The following is an 18682-nucleotide window of genomic DNA, read 5'->3' on the forward strand; positions in this document are numbered from 1 at the left end:
AAATTAAATATTGAATTGCTTAGCTGGGAAGGTGACAAGATCGTGATGGGGGACTTTAACTGTATTATGAACTACGCGATGGATACCACCAGACGAAATGCGTTTCATAGGATGAGAAAGACACGCGCAGCGATCAATGAGATGGGACGAATACAGGCTATTAGAGATGTTTGGCGAGAATTATACCCCGATGTGCCGGGTTACACTTATTACTCTGCTGCCCATAGATTATGTTCTCGCATAGATATGGCATGGGTGCCAGATGAAATTCTAGAGTCTTGCACAATGGAGATATGTCCTAGGGTCACTTCAGACCATAATCCTATTCTCTTGATATTTAATATGCAGTTAATGAAAAAACAGACAAGGGGGTTTTCGTTTCCTCGGTATTTACTAACAGACGAAATTTATATAGCAAATATCAAACAACATCTGAGAGAATATCTTGACATTAACAACGGCTCTGCGGAACTAACAATAGTTTGGGACTCGTGCAAGGCTAGCATCAGAGGATTTACACAGCAATATATCTGGAAGCAGAACAGGGAGCGCAAGGAAGAGGCGGGAAAAATTATTAAAGATATTATAAATGCAGAAAAGCAACAAGCAGAAGCACTACTAAATGATCTTCAATGTGCAGAAGCTATAGGATTTGAATTGATAAACTTAAGATTAGTATTAAAGCGACCACTTAAGGAGAAGATAGCAGTTAAAATTAATAAGTATAGACTGTCTCAATACGAAAGCGGGGAAAACATTAGGAAACTTTTAGCATTTAAAATAGCAGATGAAAAAGCGAAAACACATATTAAAAAAATTAAAGGTCTTAACAATAAAATCTATGAATCTCCAAATCAGATACTGGGGCAGTTTGCTCTATATTATCAAAAATTATATATGCCAGAGATTCAACCTCAAATGAGTGATATTGTAAATTATGCACAGACATACATAACAAAAAGGATAGCCAACGAGATGTCAGAATCATTGTCAGAAGATATTCAGGAGGAAGAAATTAAAGAAGCTATTGCATCCTTGCCATCAGGTAAAGCATCAGGGGAGGATTCAATCCCTCTAGAACTGTATAAACTGTGTACAGAGGAGCTACTTCCATTTCTCACACAACTTATTAGATACATCGGAACAGAGGGGAATGCCCCTGATTCCTGGAATGTTACCCGGATAATTTTTTTCCTAAAAAAGAATAATCCTCCAGAAGAATGTGGGTCATATAGACCCATATCACTGATAAATGTGGATGCAAAAAAATTTGCCAAAATTCTTGCAACTCGATTGGCACCAATAATGCCTGAATTAGTAACATCCCAACAGCATGGGTTTATATTAGGAAGGGACACCGTGGCTCATGTGAACACGGCTATAATAGCGTTTGATGTTGCAAGAATAAAGGCAGCCCCACTTGGTATGATATTATTAGATGCTGAGAAAGCATTCGACCGAGTGGGGTGGGACTTTCTTTGGGTGGTATTATCAGCATTTGGGATTAAGGGCAAATTTTTACATCTAATTAAGTCCCTCTATTATTATCCTACTGCTAGATTGGCTTATGCAGGACTACAATCTGACCTGTTTCCTATATCTCGAGGTACACATCAAGGGTGTCCTTTATCACCATTATTATTTGCATTACAAATAGAACCTTTCATATCAGCATTGAAAAGTCAAACTAGGATCATTCCCTTCTTACATGATTCGATTAGCTTAAAAATCACGGCTTATGCTGATGATATTGCTTTATATACATCGGATGCTAAATCTGCAGTAAATGAGGTGGTCAACGAGGCAGAGAGATATGGTTCAATATCAGGCTATAGACTTAATACTAGCAAAACCCAAGTATTAATGAATTACAAAGACAATGAACCAATAGCCGGAGTCTGCAATGAGGTTACATACTTGGGGGTTAAATTAACTGCTAGAATAGATAAAATTATCGAAATAAATTATGAAAGCCTACTTAAGGAAACTGCTAAATTACTTAAAAAATGGCATAAGGTTCCTATAGGTATCATTGGCCGTATAAACATAATCAAAATGAAAATATTGCCCAAATTTATTTATTTATTCTGGTCTATCCCCCTAAGATTAAATGCATCTTTTTTCAAACGCCTAGATGGAATCTGTGGCAGCTTTATCTGGGGATATAAAAATGCGCGTAGAGCAATTCATCTACTTAAGCTTCCATGTAGTCAAGGAGGTCTGGATTTTCCAGACTTTAAACTATATTTCTGGGCAGCTTTCTTAGGTCGGATAAGAAGTTTAATATATCCTGCAGGACAGAATGCATGTTTTTAGTTCAAACTTATGTTAGGAGAGGAATATAAGATGTTCTTATTCAGAATAAATGATCCAAACTATTTCAAGCGGGTTAGATTCAAGGTCGCACGTGACATTGTAAATATATGGCGTTCTATTATGCTTAATTGTAATACATCATTTTTTCATGACAAGCTTCCCTTATGGGGTAATCCGGGCTTACCAGCAATCTTTCAAGATGTAGAGGGTAAGCGATGGGCTAGCTTTGGCATAAAATGCTTGGGTGACATAATCCATCAAAATGGATTTATGAATTTTGAGAAATTAAAAACTATATATAAGTTAAAGCCATACATGCAATTTGAATATTACCAAATTCGAGACTATTTTATTCGAAGTATGAAATTGACAAATGTTACAGGCTCTGCTATTTGGGAACAAATATATAAGGAGAACATAAAATCACTAATAAGTACAGGATATAAAACTTTATGTATATCTAAGGTAGATGACTGTGATAGGTTAGCTGAAAGCTTGGGACGTAAATTAGGGATTTCAGTTACAGCTAATGCTATATCGCGAGCATTTTCTAGAATTAATAACTCGGTACATTCTTCAAATTTGAGGCTACAACAATTTAGAACAATTTGTCAATTATATTATACACCACAAAGGATATCAAGGTGGCTATCTCAAGGTTCTTCTAGTGAACGCACAAAATGCCCAAAGTGTAAATTATATGCAGCTGACTTAAAGCACATGTTCTTTTTATGCCCTCTACTAAAAAATTACTGGCAGAAGGTAACTGAATTAATTTCTGAAAAATTAGGGAAGGAATTAGTATTTTCAATTACAGAGGTACTAATTGGAGCTCAGAGCACTGATGGTAGGCAAGCAGACTTAATATCTATACTACTGGTTAGTACTAGGTTGACAATTGCTCGTGCATGGATTTTACCTACATCCCCATCAGTATTGGAATGGTGGGGACTAGTTAAAGAAACATATGATATGGAATTAGCATTAGCTAAAATAAGAGGTGTACGTGCATTGTGTAAATTTAACAAGATATGGCGACCTTTACTCTGAAGTATTTATGTTAAAGTATGTAAATAGTAATAGAAGCTCTTTATACTTGCTAGCTGAATAGATTTGGAGGTTCTCTTTTTCTTATAACCTCTCCTTTTTTCTCTCTGTATTATCAGGTTTATGCTTTTGTTTTTCTTCTTTTCTAAATCAAACTGTATGTACCAATTTTTCTGTATTTGTATTTTTTTTTTTCTTGTTGATAAAAATCAAAAGGTTAAAAAGTGCTCGGTTGTAGTAAATGGGCCTGTAGTTTCTTGAAAACATACTACCCCTTGATCTTCAAGGAGCTCTATCGGATCTCTTGGGGCCTTCCAAATGTAATGTAATTCGGTTTTGTATAGCGCTGGTTGCACTCCATGGAGCATCTTTGCGCTTCTGAGTACGAGACAGGATCTGATGAAAAGATTCTTATGATGTTTCGGAGATGAAGTGTTATTTCCTGACATTGCCAATCGCCTAAACAATGACTGGCATACATTACAATACTGAAAGATTTAGCCAAAGTAAAGTGTCCGTGCATTTAAAGTCCAAGTAAAATGACCATAAACTACTAATAGAGCCTATAGTGCGAAGAAAAATTACAGTACTACCTAAGGCTCTATCTTGATTTTCATACATTTCTTTCCCTGTCATCTTGTGGATGCCACTGGATCTAAAAGAACTATCTCCTTTTCTCCCCCATGCTTCACCTTCACTCCCTGTTTGCCCCCTCACCCGTAATGTGTTCCCCTCCCTGTGTGTATGGAAGAGTAACCCACTTCTCCTCCAATCTCTCCTTGGGAATGCTGGGTGCCATGTAGCTGCACCCCTCTCCTTGTGCGTTTCTACTACTGGAGGATGTGCTACCTCCGTATCCCTGGCAGCCCCGCCCTGCTTATTCAGGTGCTACTGGAACATCGTTATCTTAAGAGGCCCTGCAATTCCTTATACCTCAAACCTACAGTACACTGATTATGGTTAGCTCTTTTAGTTCCTAGCATAGGTTTGAGATCTGTTGAAAAATGTCCTGTGCTTTGACAACAATATCTAATATGTAAAATGTTTCCTTTGACAGAATTTCAATTTCGATTGTTAGACAATAGTTGCCTGTGCTCCCTTGAGTCAATCATCCTCATGAATTCCCAGAGCCTCTTTGCCGCCAGAGCTGACATGTCTGAATAGATTCTGAAATGCCGTGCTTCTTGTGTAGACAATGTTCTTTTCTCAATGGCTTTGGAAAAGGTATTCTCCTTTATGCAAAAATTGGCAACAGTTAATTAATAAAATGGTGCGGGGAAATTTTGCATTAGGAGAGCGTTGGAAAGGTACTCTATGGGCTCTACTAATGGTTAGGTCCCCCTCTAGTTCAGGAATTCATTTCTTCAGTAGGGTGTTAGCCCACTCTCGCACCTGGGACCCTTCAACAGCCTCAGGTACACCTACCAGGCGAAAGTTGGATCTTCTGTTGACATTTTCCATGTCCTGCAATTTAGATTCAAGGGCCTCTGTGTTGTGTTTGAGTTGGGGAAATTCCTGATCATAAGTTATTATTCTATCTTCAAGGTAAGATATGCGCTTTTCAACCTAATTCAGCCATTATGGGATTTTCTGCAAAGAGTCTTCCATTTGGGAAAGCCTAGCATGCAGTGAGGCAATCTCCATCACCTGTGAAACCCAAAGTTCTTTGATCTCTGAAAGAATCACTTAAAAAAAATTTGAATTGTGTGATCTGTTTCTTTTTCAGCCTCCAAACTTTGGAGGGACGCGCTGTTGCTTATTGAAATGGTCTTTCATGATGGGAGGTGAGCTGTGGGGCCTTCTGTATCATCCACTTGTAGAGTGCAGGGAAGCAAAGATGCAGGAGTCTGTGGTGGAATAGCTTGCATTAACAGTGAGGCCGAGGGATGACTGGATAAAATTGAAGCTGTTGTTGTGAAGTGAGACTTATAAAACAGCGGAAACTGTTTGCAGCAGGTGAGGGTGGGTAAGGATTCTACCATAGACGTTTTCTGTGAGGAGGCCGCCGTTTCCAAGCTGACTATCCCTTCTTCTGATCTTGATTCGGTGGGGCCCTCCCCTTGTGCTTGAATAGATTCTGGCATTATCCGATGAAGATCGCTAGGCCTATTCTCAGATATGGCAACCTGCGCCCCCGAAGACTGTGCTTTTTCCTGGGCAATCAGATGCTGCACTTTCAAATCCATTCTTTGTTGTGTGTTCCACAGTATATGAGGGCTGCCTGCTGTCTTCTCCGTACCTGGTTTACCACGTGTCTTTATCTGTATAGCAATCGGCTGGTTGCTGGTTTGGATGCCTGGTAAAGGGCTTGTGCTTAGGTCCCTTTGTTTAATCATGTGCATGCTTCTGAGCCCCCCTTGCTGCTGGCCTTTGTCGGCCATCCTCTCATTCACACTCCTCCTGGGTCTGCTTTCCTGCCTTTTGCTCTTTCCTTTTCCCACTCTTTTTTTTTTTACATACAAAACATTGTGTCTTTTGTTTATATATTTCCCCTGCGTTCGACACACTGAGTTCGGGCACTGCTGCAACTGTTTAGTCCTTTAAGCAATGAGTGCCACTCGGTCTATATTTTTGCCACCACAGCTCACCTTACTTCACTGAAAACGCAGCCACCAAGCCCCCGTCCACTGTCTAAGCCCTGCACCAGCCTGTCACTGCACCATTATCGTTTTCTGGCAGCAGCGAGTATAGTCTGCTTTTACTGCCGGTTTCCCCACCTCCGCGGGCCTCGGGTGCATAAAGTTGAAGGAAAACGTTAATTAGCTTCCAGTTATAACTGCTGTTTTTTCTACCCGTTTCTGCACCTCTACAGGTTTGTTTTACTCGTCATCGACTTTTTCCCCCACCGGTGCGCCATCTCCGGGCTCCGTCCTTCACCCTTCTCCTCCGGCATCCGAGATTGCTTCTGGGGTCGGAGCTACACGAGGGAGAAACGATGCACTAGCTGCGACGCAGCATTGCTATCTTGTATGATATATGCAGTTGTATTAGACAGATGTGTTTTCATTGTTCATGTATGGTTTTGAATTTTGCTGCAGCATTTGAGACGTTCCTGGTTATTATTTGCTGTATCCTACTAATTATAACCTTTTCTTTCCTACAGGAGTTTTTCATCTTGTTTCGTGTTCCTGACTCCCGTCATTTGCATTACTGCTCTTCACGTGCCTCCCCTTCCTCTGGGGTCTTGCCTCTCCGTCCCTTCCCGTGCCCCTCCCCCGCCTTCATCAATGGTTTATGTAGGTATGTTTATTTTTAATACATATTCTTCTTTCTTCATTCCTTCCTCTTCTTATACTTCGACCATTTCTCCTTCTTTCCTCTATTCCATTTAATACACTTGTTCTTCTTTTCATTTTTTTCATTTTCTGTATTTTGTCTGTGGTTGGATAGCTTCCTTTTTTTGCATTTACTGCATTTCTTTTTTACCATTAGTTATGTGTCGACTTTTCACTTTTTTAAGGATATGTCCGATTGTACTTATAGCACTGCTTCTTTTCAATGTTCTTGACAGTAGTTTCTTTCAATGTTAGAGGGGTTAATTTCCGCTCTTAAATGTCAGCAAGTTGTATCGCATTTGTCCACCCTCAATGCGCACATTGTGTACACACCTTAAAGAACAGGACTGTATGAAAATGCGCAGGGGTTGGGTGGGAGATGTGTTTTTCTTACCGGGCACTGGTAAAAAAATGCTGTTCTTATCGTGTGCCATAACTTGCTAAAGGTTCAAATGCTTTCACAAGAGTCGGACTCAGAGGGTAGACGGTTGTTGCTTGTACTAACTATCAACAAAGTTTGTAATATTTTTTTTAATGTGTATGGTTCTACTGCTCCTGATTGCCAGTCTTGGTCTACTGTTGCCCAGAAACTATTGCAGCATTCAGATGACAGTTAAATACTAGCTGGGAACTGTAACCATTGTGTCGATCTCATTATAGATAGGCACTCTTCAGCTCACTATATCCCCAAATAAACACAAAAAACTTCTGTGCATGCTATTTGTCAGCACCACCTGACGGATGCCTGGTCATTATGCAACCCTTCCTTGAGGGAATACCCTTATTTTTCCTAGCCCATCATACCCAGTCTAGGATAAATCTTATTTTTCTCTCTCGCCATCGTGCTCAATCTTTACATAGTGCAGAGATTGCTCTATTCTAATCTCCGATCACGCCCCAGAAGCAGTCCAGCTTAATCTTTTACATATATGCAACATTCTTAAACGATGGAGATTCAATGACTGTCTCCTGCTGGCAGTGATTTTGCATCTTCATTCATTTCCTTTTTTCATTTTAATCTTTCTGATACTATTCCCTTTTGTACCAATTGGGATGCTTTTAAGACTTCGGGCCCGAGATTTTATCATAAATTTTGTCTCCAAGAAAAGGAAAGCTTCACAGGCCCTTTCCAAAACATTACTTTAGAACATCAAAAGTCTTGAACATATTTACAAAACTTCTTAGACACAACAGTCTTCACAACACCTTATTGCAGCAAAATTATCTTTTAATAAAGTGTCCACTGAGCTGGCCTCATCTTATCTTCTTATGTCTAGTGCCAAATATTATGGAGGCCAAAATCAATCTGGCAAGTTGCTAGCAAATTATCTTAAAAATAAACAAAACAAGCTATTTATTGGAGCTATTACAGATGATTTTGATCATACACACACTCTTGACCCAGACATTTTGGATCAATTTCGCCACTTTTATGTCAATTTATATACACCTGAATGTTTATCTTCAGATCAAGACATTCTGTATTATCTTTCCTCTAATCAAAAATCGGATTTTTCTCATATTGATTTTTCTTATTTGGAAAAAGAACTATCGCTTTCAGAGTTACATCTTGCTATGCTTTCCCTTCAAAAAGATAAAGCCCCTGGGCCCGATGGTTTTACTGCAGAATTTTCACCCTATAAACTTGAAAACTTTTTGGGATTCTCTAATCTGACATAATCATTTGATACAACTAAAGAATAGGCCTATTTATCGGCCCTCTTGGAGAACTAAAGGGTTACTTTGGGTCAAACAATTGTTTAAACATTATTCTTTTAATTCTTTATCAGAGGCTTCCACGCTGTTTGGTTTATCATCTGCTTCTCATCATAGATTTTTGCTCCTTCAAAATCTCATATTTCACTCTTAATTCATCGTCTTCCATCAATTTTACCAATCTTCTGTTTACGAATCCAAAGGCCTCTTCTTTATATTCCCTCTCCCAAAATAATATTATTGATCATCATAAATCCCCAATCAAATTTGCTTGGGAAGATGGCCTTCAAGTTACCATACCTGTCTCTACATGGGAACAGATTTGGATCAAGATTAGAAAATCCTCCCTTTCAGCCAATACAACGTAAACCATTTTTTGTTGTTTATCATAGGCTTTTACAATGGCTGTTGTTCTCCATAGAATTCATCACGAAAATTGTGGTCACCAATTACTCACCTTTTAGAGAACTCTGCCAAACGATTCCCTATACTTTCCCCTGGAATTCAAGAAGTACTTAAACCCCCCTAATTCCCATTCTAATTGCAAATTATTTTCGTATTCTATTGTAATTGGTTGATTACATGTTTATACATTTTTCTTGATACTTGCAATCGAACATTATGCAGTGTGGTTATCATTTATATTTCAGTCCTTCTCCCTCGCCCCCTTACTTTTTATTGATCAAGAATTTTATTTTTTCATTCTCTAATGTGTATCCATATGTATTTCAATGAATATTTTCCCTTTTAATTTGCTTCAAGGGTGTGTTCCATGGGTAGTACATGGGAATTCCGAGGCAACCAACCATGGGTTTTAGGAAAATCCTTATCTACCAACATTGATAGACTGGACTTGTGGCAAAACCACATGCCTCATTGAGGGAAACATATTGAGAAATGTTTCCATTTATCCAAGTTTTTCCAAATTCTCATGTGTGGTGCACTGTATAGCACACATACAAAGTGGGAAATCCTTAAGGCACAGTTTTTGTACTGGAACTGTCTCCTTTCAGAACAAAACCCATGCTTTACAGAACACCCACACCCTTGCACTGGGGTGAGTGCTGGTGCTTGGAACCAAAAGTGTGCCAAGACAGGTGGAGAGAAAAATTTACCATATGTTAGCAGATATGGCTCATTTTTTCTTTTCCCCTTTTGAGGCAAGGCAGCGCAGCAACTTTGGTGCTGCGCTGCCTTGAGCTAAATAATAGTAAATCTGGGTCTATTTCTTTTGAACTTGAAGTACTAAATAAAAGGCTTTCTAGTCTGAACTGTTAATAATGAGTAATTGTCATAGATTAAGCCTAAGTCTCTTTAAATGGGTAACAGTTTCAATATATCTCACCACTTTTGTCTTTCGAACTTAAAAACAACTTACATTTGCATGACTGTCTTAAGTAAAAATGTATTTTAAAAAAAGTAAAGTAATCTTAACATCTTTGTATACTGACCAATACATTGAGGAGGAGATTTCCAACTTCCATTCTCACATGATATGGTATTTGAGCCATAAAGTATGTAGTTTGTCTTGCAACTGTACACAACAGTTTCACCATGCTCATATTTAGATTGCATAGTTTGTTCTTCTGTATTTGGCAGTTTAGGAGGTTCTAGACATTCCATCTCTCTACCTATAAAAGAGAATGTATGGTCAAAAAGGTTCGAAATGTCATTGCTAGTGTGTTAAAAACCACATCATAATTATTATTGCCAGTTTTTCTTATGCGAAAACATAAGCAGTATCTCACCAATGTGTCTTAAGTCAGACTCTAGCATAGCAATGATGTCCTGGGTTCTGGTGCAAGCAAGGAAAATAGCCCTTTGGCTGCAGCTGGGACATTAAAATACAGAAATGTTCAGGGTTCGACAGGCCCTTCAGGGTTCTGGCCCTGGTGCCACTGGACCTGTTGCACCAGTGGTAGCTATGCCCCTGGTACGACTAATAAAAACTTACTCTAAGAGCCCTCAATCCACTACCACAATCCATACAGAAAACTGCGAAAATGACATTGTGTGATTCTCAGTACGGTTATTAATATCGAAATATAATGAGAAAGACAATCACTGATCATCACAAAGTTTTTCATGACATTATTTAAGCAAGTCACTAATAAATGTAATAGCATAATCCTGAAATTGAGATCATACACATGATGACAATACATGTTTGACAATTACAAAAAAGTCACAAAAAATAACATAAAGGGCATTGTGCTTTTGCACCATCACTAGTCGGCGAGAGGAACAAAACAGGACAAAAAAGGAGAAACATTAGGGTACATTTTTACTTCCATGAGACCCAGAAGGGTCAGTGGTCGAAACGTGCTAATACCTTTCATCAGGGGCTACAAGAACTTTCATGGAAGCCAATCAAGAGACTGAAATGGTTTTGTGCGACTTCCTAAAAACATGCCACCACCACCTGTACATATTCATTTCAAAATGCAGGACGGAAAAACTCCATATGAAAACTGAACATACTTTAATATTCCAAGTCTAGGAACTGGAACTGTACCCTAGTAATTCTCATTTTTTAAATTCTGTTAAGTTGCTGTCAAGGATTGGTGATGGTAAAAATGCAGTTGTAATGAGCAGAACAGTATCTCACCCGGGAATACTGCATCAACCTGCTCGTAATCAGGTTCTAAATGTTAACGTTAAAATCAGTCAAATGTTTTAACCAAAAGCAGGTTGCCAATGAGGGGTATACACTCACTTTACCAGATTTCTAAAACTTTGGCAATGATCTTTTGTGTACGGGTGCCTCAAAAATGGCTAGAGAAGTATTGAGAATTTGTATTTGATTGTCTGGGACCTCTATTCAGTTCTCCAAAGCACATGAGAATTGACAATAACAGAAGCCTATATACTAAGCAAAAGGAGTTTAAACACACTTCTTAAATACTAAAGAAAATAATAAAATGGAGAAGACTAATTTGAAATATCATTTTAGCACATGGCCTAAAATCTGAAGGTGCATATGTTTGTCCTGTATGAAAATCTTGAACAATGGGTGTTGCTATGGCTAGGACCATGAAGAAGCTCTGGCACCAGGTAGCGTCCCTAGAGCAAACATGTGGCCTGAAGTGTTGAGTCATCTCAGCTGGTTGGTCACTGCATCAGCCTTGGCCCATGCAGGTAAGAGCGGTGGGGCCAGATGGGGGGGGATTTTGTCAGATGATAACATTGGAAAATTAATTGTTTATTTAATTTTCCCTTGTCGTTGTCTGGCGAAATCGCGTCCACCTACCCTACTATCCCACAGCTCTTACGTGAACGAACCGTGGCTGCATAGAACAGACAGCACACCCTCTTTTGGTGTTGAGATGTCAGTGACTCCGATGCTGGAGGTATAAGAGTGCAGTTGGTTCTGAGTGCCTCCTACCACTGCGTTGGAAAAACCAAGATGGCTGCTGCCATGAATCAGAGAGGAAGAAGGCCTCCACACCTGTCCATGGAATTAGATAAGCTTTAGAACATTTATTGATGGCGTGACTGGACCCTTGAAGAGCCATCTGCAATGGATGGCACCCTGATGGATAGTAGATGATGGTAGTGAGCCCAGTTTTAAGCTTTGCTGACAGATATCGAAAGAAGATCTGGCCCCCCTTCCCGATCAAAGATATCCTCACAAAAATAAATGCAGAACTCTGCACAGGGCTTTCATGCATGATCCATGGCCGACACCTGCTGACCATCGTATTGGCAATGCCTGAGGTGGTTCCTCAAGACAGGTGAGCATGAGTGGACATGCAAATTCATGTGGGTCACAGTCTTGCAGTGCTAATTACTTGGGCCCTCATTTAAGAGGATTCGGTGTAGGGCAGCACAGGAAGTCTCTTGCTGCACTGCCCCATGCCAAAGTGAAAGGGCAGGAATGCACAGTATTTAAGCAATACAGTGTATTCCTGTCCTTTCCCCCTATACTGGCACCGATTTGACAGCCTAGCTCAAATGCAGGCACCCTAGCACCATGGTGCAAGAGTGCCTGTGTTGTCAGCTGTGGTCCAGTGTAAAGTGCATGCGCTCTCTGTGTATGTGTGGTGAGATGGGCTTGCCCTCCCATAGTAATGCATGGGGGATGTGTGTGTCCCTGGTAATTCCTGGTATGAGAGGAGTGTAGGGGCGAGTTTAGAATGTGAGAACTCGTGAGAATAAATGCTGCGCAATGGTGTGCGCAGATTTATGGTGACTGGTGAGGAAATGCCACTTTTAGAAGTTGGCATTTTTGTGAGCTGTGTGTCTGCCTGCCTGATGTGAATTGCATTTCTGGCTTGTGAGTGACAGGAGCTGAGGGGCGTGGGTGGCTCAGGAGGGGCGGGATGAGTCAGTGCTAGGCTGAATGGGACACCTGAGCTGAGAGTGGTGGGAGGAGAGATCCCCTGACTCTGAATAGGATGGTGCTTCCCTAGTACAATGCTGGCTCCGCCCCCTGTTGTCCGTCTAATCACTGAACCCCCATCTGACAAAGGAGAGAGGAACTGAGCACAACAAAGTGCTCCAAAGCTCCCCTAAACCAGTTGCAACTGGTTTGCCCAAGCACTGCACTAAAGACAAAGGAAAAGGGTGTATAAAAGTCGGGGCTGTGACCCCATAAGGTTGCTCATAACGTTGGACATGTACTTTTAAGTTTCACATGTCCAACAATTGAAAAACTCTTATATTTGTTTTTTACTACAGCAAGGCCTACCTCTCCCATAGACTAACATTGGAGTTATCGTATCACATTTATTAAGCTGTAATTTCCAAATGGGAGCAGGTAATTAGTTAATGCTTGGTGTCCTTGGAATTGCAGTGAAAAATCCTAACTTATGGTGAAGTCAGATTTTTTATTACAAATTTTATTATCTCGCTTTTAGAAACCTGCCATTTTCCTGCATTAGTCATTTAGTGCCTGTAGCCTGTACCTGAGCCACATGACTGGGAAACACTGACAGCTGAGCTTTGTGTATTCCTCTTAGACAGCCGCACACAATAGGGAGCTAAGTGTGTCTGGATGGGCCATCATCTGCAGCGTGGGAGAGAGGAGCTGGGCACAGCCCCACTAACACTAGAATAGCCTGTGTCCTGCCTCTGCGCAAAGGGCAAAAAGAATAATTGATGGAAAGGGCTGCATAACCCCTGTGGTTAGTCTGAAACCAGGACACGGAGGGCAGGATACCTGGGGACCTCAAAGAGAAACCTCTAGCAGCTTCTCCCCCATTTCATAAGGCACAACTGGGTATAAATACTGTAGCTAAGACACCATAACTTCAGTACTCTTCCAGATCTGTGAATACTCTGCCAGGAAGAAGGACTGTTGAGCTGCTGATGGACTGCCGCTCTGCCAGACTGCTTCCCTACTGGACAATTGCCTTAGTGTGCCAATCTGCTGCATACGGCTCTTTTGCCTGAGTGATAAGGACTGGGCCTGCATCTCTTGAACCAGAAGCTCAGAGTGACTCCAAGGGCTAGTTGACTAACCTCCTGACTTGAGCCTCAGGGAGAGAAGGTTCCAAAAACCTTGACCCAACCCCTAGACTCTGGCATCTGTGTGTCTTCCCTGCCAAGTGGTGCTAACCCGGTCCTGGGCCCTTGGGAGGGGTCTAAGGTACTCTGCCAGCCTCTGTGGATGCAGCAGAACCAACACATTTCCTCTGCTGCGTGGCGCAACCCCGAGCAGAACTGACACTTTGTCGGTACTGCATGGATTGGAACCAGTGCAAAGACTTGCATCACATTGCAGCCCGTTGGCGCATCGGAACCGCATCCACAGCACAGGTCCTTGCATCCCTCGGTGACGACAACCTCAACAATCATGCTGGACTCCACATTGCAGCTTCGCTGCGCATCACCCTGACTGTGCAGTGCATCCTCGACTCCTAATGTCACATCACAAGTCATGGTCAACAGCTTCCCTGCCAACAATGTAGGACCTCGCACTGCAGTCTGGCAGCATCTCAGAAACAATACATCGCTTCAGCTGCGCAATACATCCTCGAAGTGGATCCTCACAACTCTCTGCAACCCAGGATTTAAGGAACTTTGTTCAGCGCTCCAAACTGGGTCCCTATAGCTGGTCTGCGCTCCATTGCGGTCGGCCTGAACTTGTGACTTTGTCTCGGTCCGACATGCGCTTTACACCTTTTGGGAATTTTTCCACTGAAATCTATCAACTTGAATATCTTCGGTTCTACTAATGTGATCTTTGTTGTTTTGGTTTTGCTTTATTTATAAAAAAATACTCAATTGTTTTAACTATGTGGTAGGCTCCTTTGTGGTGTATGTTTTACTGTTTGAAGTGTTACACAAACACTTTACATATTGCCTCTGAGTTAAGCCTGACTACTCTGTGCCAAGCTACTCGAGGGTTGAGCACAGGTTAATTTAGGTTTTTTTTGTGACTTCACCGTCAGAAACATTGTGGTTGCTGCTAGAGAAGGGTTTTCACTCCCTCAACCAGTAACCCAATTTCTTACAAAAACATTCTCTGAACCCACTGACATGGATGATATGGAGTCCCCATCCACAAAAGGCGTCATGCCCTCTTGATACAGGCATTCAAGGGCTGTTTGATGTAGCATTTAAATAAATCCTTATCAGTGCTGTGTAACATGCTGTAGACAGTTGAAATAAGTTTGAAAAAATTGGATCTTGCAATGGTAGAAGGCATCCATGAGATGGACGAATCAAAGTTCCAGGTCCAAAAGCATGGTCCACACTGAGAGGTAGAGTTAAGATCTCCTTGATAGGATCAACTATAGAGAGAACAGGTCACAAAATAACCTGGTAATCAAGGATGTCCTAAATACGATCCAGAATTCAAAGTTTGAGGAGTTTATTCAGGAACTGTTCTATACTCTCCTGCAGCTCCAAGATAATTGAATTGTTCATGTGGACAGCACCCATTGGAATTATACTAACCACCAAATTAAAAATAACCTGACACCAGGAATACTAATCCAGGTTAATTCATATAACTCAAGATGGCGATCCTATGTTCAGCATCTAAAGAAAAAATGATAAAATATAAGTTTGCCTCAATCGTCCTATTTCAAGATGTATAGACACTGACTCTAGTGAAGTGGAAATCCCTTAAGGTAGAAACTGACTATCAATGATCAAAACAGATCCCATATAGGTGGGGATACCTGTAACATTTATATTTCTTGATAAATTATAAACAGCACTCAGTACCCACCAGAGACGAGGGAGTCAAACTCTTGAACCTTAAATCTGTTTGGGAGAGGAAAGAGGATTTACCAGATGGCCATCAACAAGAATGGCAATCAAAAAAGTATAAAAGAACAAACAACAGGGAGAGCAAAAATATCAGCTGGAGGGCAGAACAGAGACTGAGCTGCACTAAGAGATCACCTAATTGCTGAATGGACCATTGCTGGTTACCTGAAGTCTCCCTGATGTATCTCTTTACATAATTTGTGGAGTCGCAGACCCTATCTACTTGTACATGCTGATATTGTGATCTTGCCTGGCATTGTTTCACCTTCACCTGACTCAGCTCATTTCTAATGCTTGTGCATATGTTGTATTTCATTTTGCTTGTGTCCCGGGGCTTTATTGATCCAGTTTTACCATGTGACTTCAGGATACATACTGTGGTAGGTTGATAATTAAAGGCAATGATTTAATGCAGAGAATCTCTGCATTCTTCAGTTACTGGATTATGGTGTTGCTTGGCAGAACCATGAGATACCAGACTCCATACAAAGCGTGCCTCAAATATGATAGGGGGATTGGTTTTAATAACCTTACACAACAAGCATTGGAAATACAACAAGTCTCGCATTTGTTTGAGTTAGTTATTGGCATTGTGAATGGTAATGTCTTTTACTTACCAAGGAAGGAGGGAAGGAGTAGAAGAGAGATTTTGAGGTAAGGTGCTTATGCCTGGAACACAAGTGAGAGAAGTAGAAAAGATAGAGAAGGGTAGGAAGAAAAATAGGGGTAGAGGGTCAGAAAGAACTGGGTGAAGGACTACGGAACAGTTCCTCATAGGTGCTGGCAAAAATGGAGTCTGTATCCTAACAGATGAAAGTTTTTTGACGGTGCAAACTCAATTTGCACAGTTTGAAGAACATGTGACAAAAGTACAAGTGAGTTCAAGCATGGGCACCCAGGTCTCTACAGTACACCCCCCCCCGTTGTTAGTGATCACCGGTGCGTAAGAAAATATTAAATACAGTTAATACAATATTAATCGCCTTTGGTGCAGTGGTCGAAGTGGGGAAAAAAGTTGGGGAACTGTGAGCGGAGAATCAGACGGCGGGAATAACCCGAGGATTGAGTCAGTGGGCAAAGCCGGAGGTGTGGCAAGAAAGAGCAAAACATCCTAATCCCAAGCCATTTGTCTCTGAGGCATACAGTTTCTGTCATCGGCACTTCTCCTCTCTTTTTCCACAAGAGCAGTTCCAACAAGAATGGCAAAATATCCTAGTTTGCAAATGTTTTCCATATAGTTATGGCTCTGCCATATTTGTCACATAATACATTATTTGCTGCATAATCAGATGCTTTTAACTAATAAATTGTTTGTTGTTCAAAAGTTACTTAAAATGTGACTTGTGTTGCTGCAAATTGGAGGCCCCTTTGCAAAGATTGACTGGTTACCTTTCTCACTGCTGCATTTGTATGTTACACTGATACTAATGAGGCAAAATATTTATAGAGACTGTTAGTATGTGTAAAAATATCAAAACAATATGGTATTTGAAAATATACTGCATTAATCTGCAGCTTTTTATTGCTGCGTAATTTAGTCAACACTGCCGCATAAGTTTGTCCTCCATTGCTGCATAATACCAGTGTCCCCAAGGCAGGCAGCACATGTTAAAAGTGCTTGTGAGAAAGTGAAATTTGTGAACTTAGTTTGATGAGCATGGAAATCCTGCATTGCCAATCCATTGTGAGCTGCAGTTACTACTGCTGAAACAAGGCCAATGGAGGTACCAATGAGTGAGGCAGACAGGCCTCAAGGGACACAATTGTGACCCGCTATAAACACCTGAATGAAACTTAATTCAAATTATGGACTAGATAAGAGTAATATTCTGCCTGGGAAAAAAAGCAACAACATTGTCGAAAAAACAAGCACTCATAGGGAATGCAAGATTAAGTAAAGCATGTGAAATGTAAGCAGGAACAATATGGTTACCTTAATGCTTTTACACTCATTATTTAGAGATCAATGAGTGCTTTTGCCTGAAAAGTTAAGCAAATGACTACAGGGCCCTGAAGGGATATGTTTCAATTTCCAATGCTTATATACTTACGAAATGTAAGCATTATGGATTAAAAAGACCACTTTCCTGAATACAGAGCTGCGGTACACATTTTATAAACTAAAATAATTAAAACAGCTGATAAGAACCACATTAAATGTTTACCAATCTACCCATCAACCAGGTAGTGCAGTACACCAGGAATGGAACACTTCTCCACTCAGGGAAAAAATGCTGTTCAAAGATAGACGAGAAAACAAAAGCGGCGCTTCACTGGCAGACTCTGTAAAGTGGTGCTAACATGTTTGGGTGTTAATAAAACCATAAACCAATAGCAATCAGACCTGATCAATGTGGGCACATAATTTTATAAATTATATGAGTGGGAATGTATTTTATCTACCCCACCAACAACCCTTCATTTTTTCATAGGTATTGTCCCAACTCATTCTAGCCCGACCTGCTTCAATGTAAAACAACCTTCAGGTTACCAGTCACTGTGTCCTAAACAAATACCCTCCACTTAAACAGGTGTATATGAAAAAAAAATTGTGAAAAGTCAAGAGAGCACCGGACGTGCGCTACACCATAGGAGCTTGCTGGTTGGTTCTCAACAGTTGTGCCAAAGTTTTCATCATCGGTAGCTATCTCGCCTGAAAAATATATTTGGTGTCCAGAAAAAACGGTGAAAAATAATGGTTTGTGTGTATCACAAAAAGCAAAAAAGACCCAGTGAAATTAAAATTGAGATAAGCCACACATCCACCAAGTGCCAACTTTATTCATGACTCGTGGGCCTATTCAAAGTAAAAAACAACTGCATGCTTGCAGATCAATTAAAGATGGTCCGACATGTGTCATTGCCTGTTTAGCTTAGTGGCAATTTTGTCAGGGCTTGTGGTCATAATCCACCTTTCTGGACCCTTGTTTTGTATGCACAGAGACTGTTAAACACAAAAAGAAGGTTCATTAAAAGGACATCCAACCAATCAGACCTCCGTCTTAACCTCTTCAAACACACACATCACATACGCCTACGTTATTGATGGTCAATTTTTACCGGGTAGTAGCCAAGGCCCCGCGTACCAGCTATCCACCTCATCAACA

General features: G+C 40.6%; 1 protein-coding gene across 1 annotated transcript in view; it reads right to left on the reverse strand.

Annotated features, from left to right (window-relative positions):
* Positions 1-18682, reverse strand: part of LOC146833907 (coagulation factor XIII B chain-like) — a 1069530-nt gene that overhangs the window by 646680 nt on the left and 404168 nt on the right. The window contains exon 7 of the mRNA XM_085601818.1: positions 9806-9985. Within this exon, the coding sequence (XP_085457944.1) occupies positions 9806-9985 (180 nt within the window). The remainder of the gene's footprint in view (positions 1-9805; positions 9986-18682) is intronic.

The sequence above is a fragment of the Triturus cristatus genome, chromosome 4_2 (genome assembly GCF_964204655.1).
Source record: "Triturus cristatus chromosome 4_2, aTriCri1.1, whole genome shotgun sequence".
NCBI lineage: Eukaryota > Metazoa > Chordata > Amphibia > Caudata > Salamandridae > Triturus > Triturus cristatus.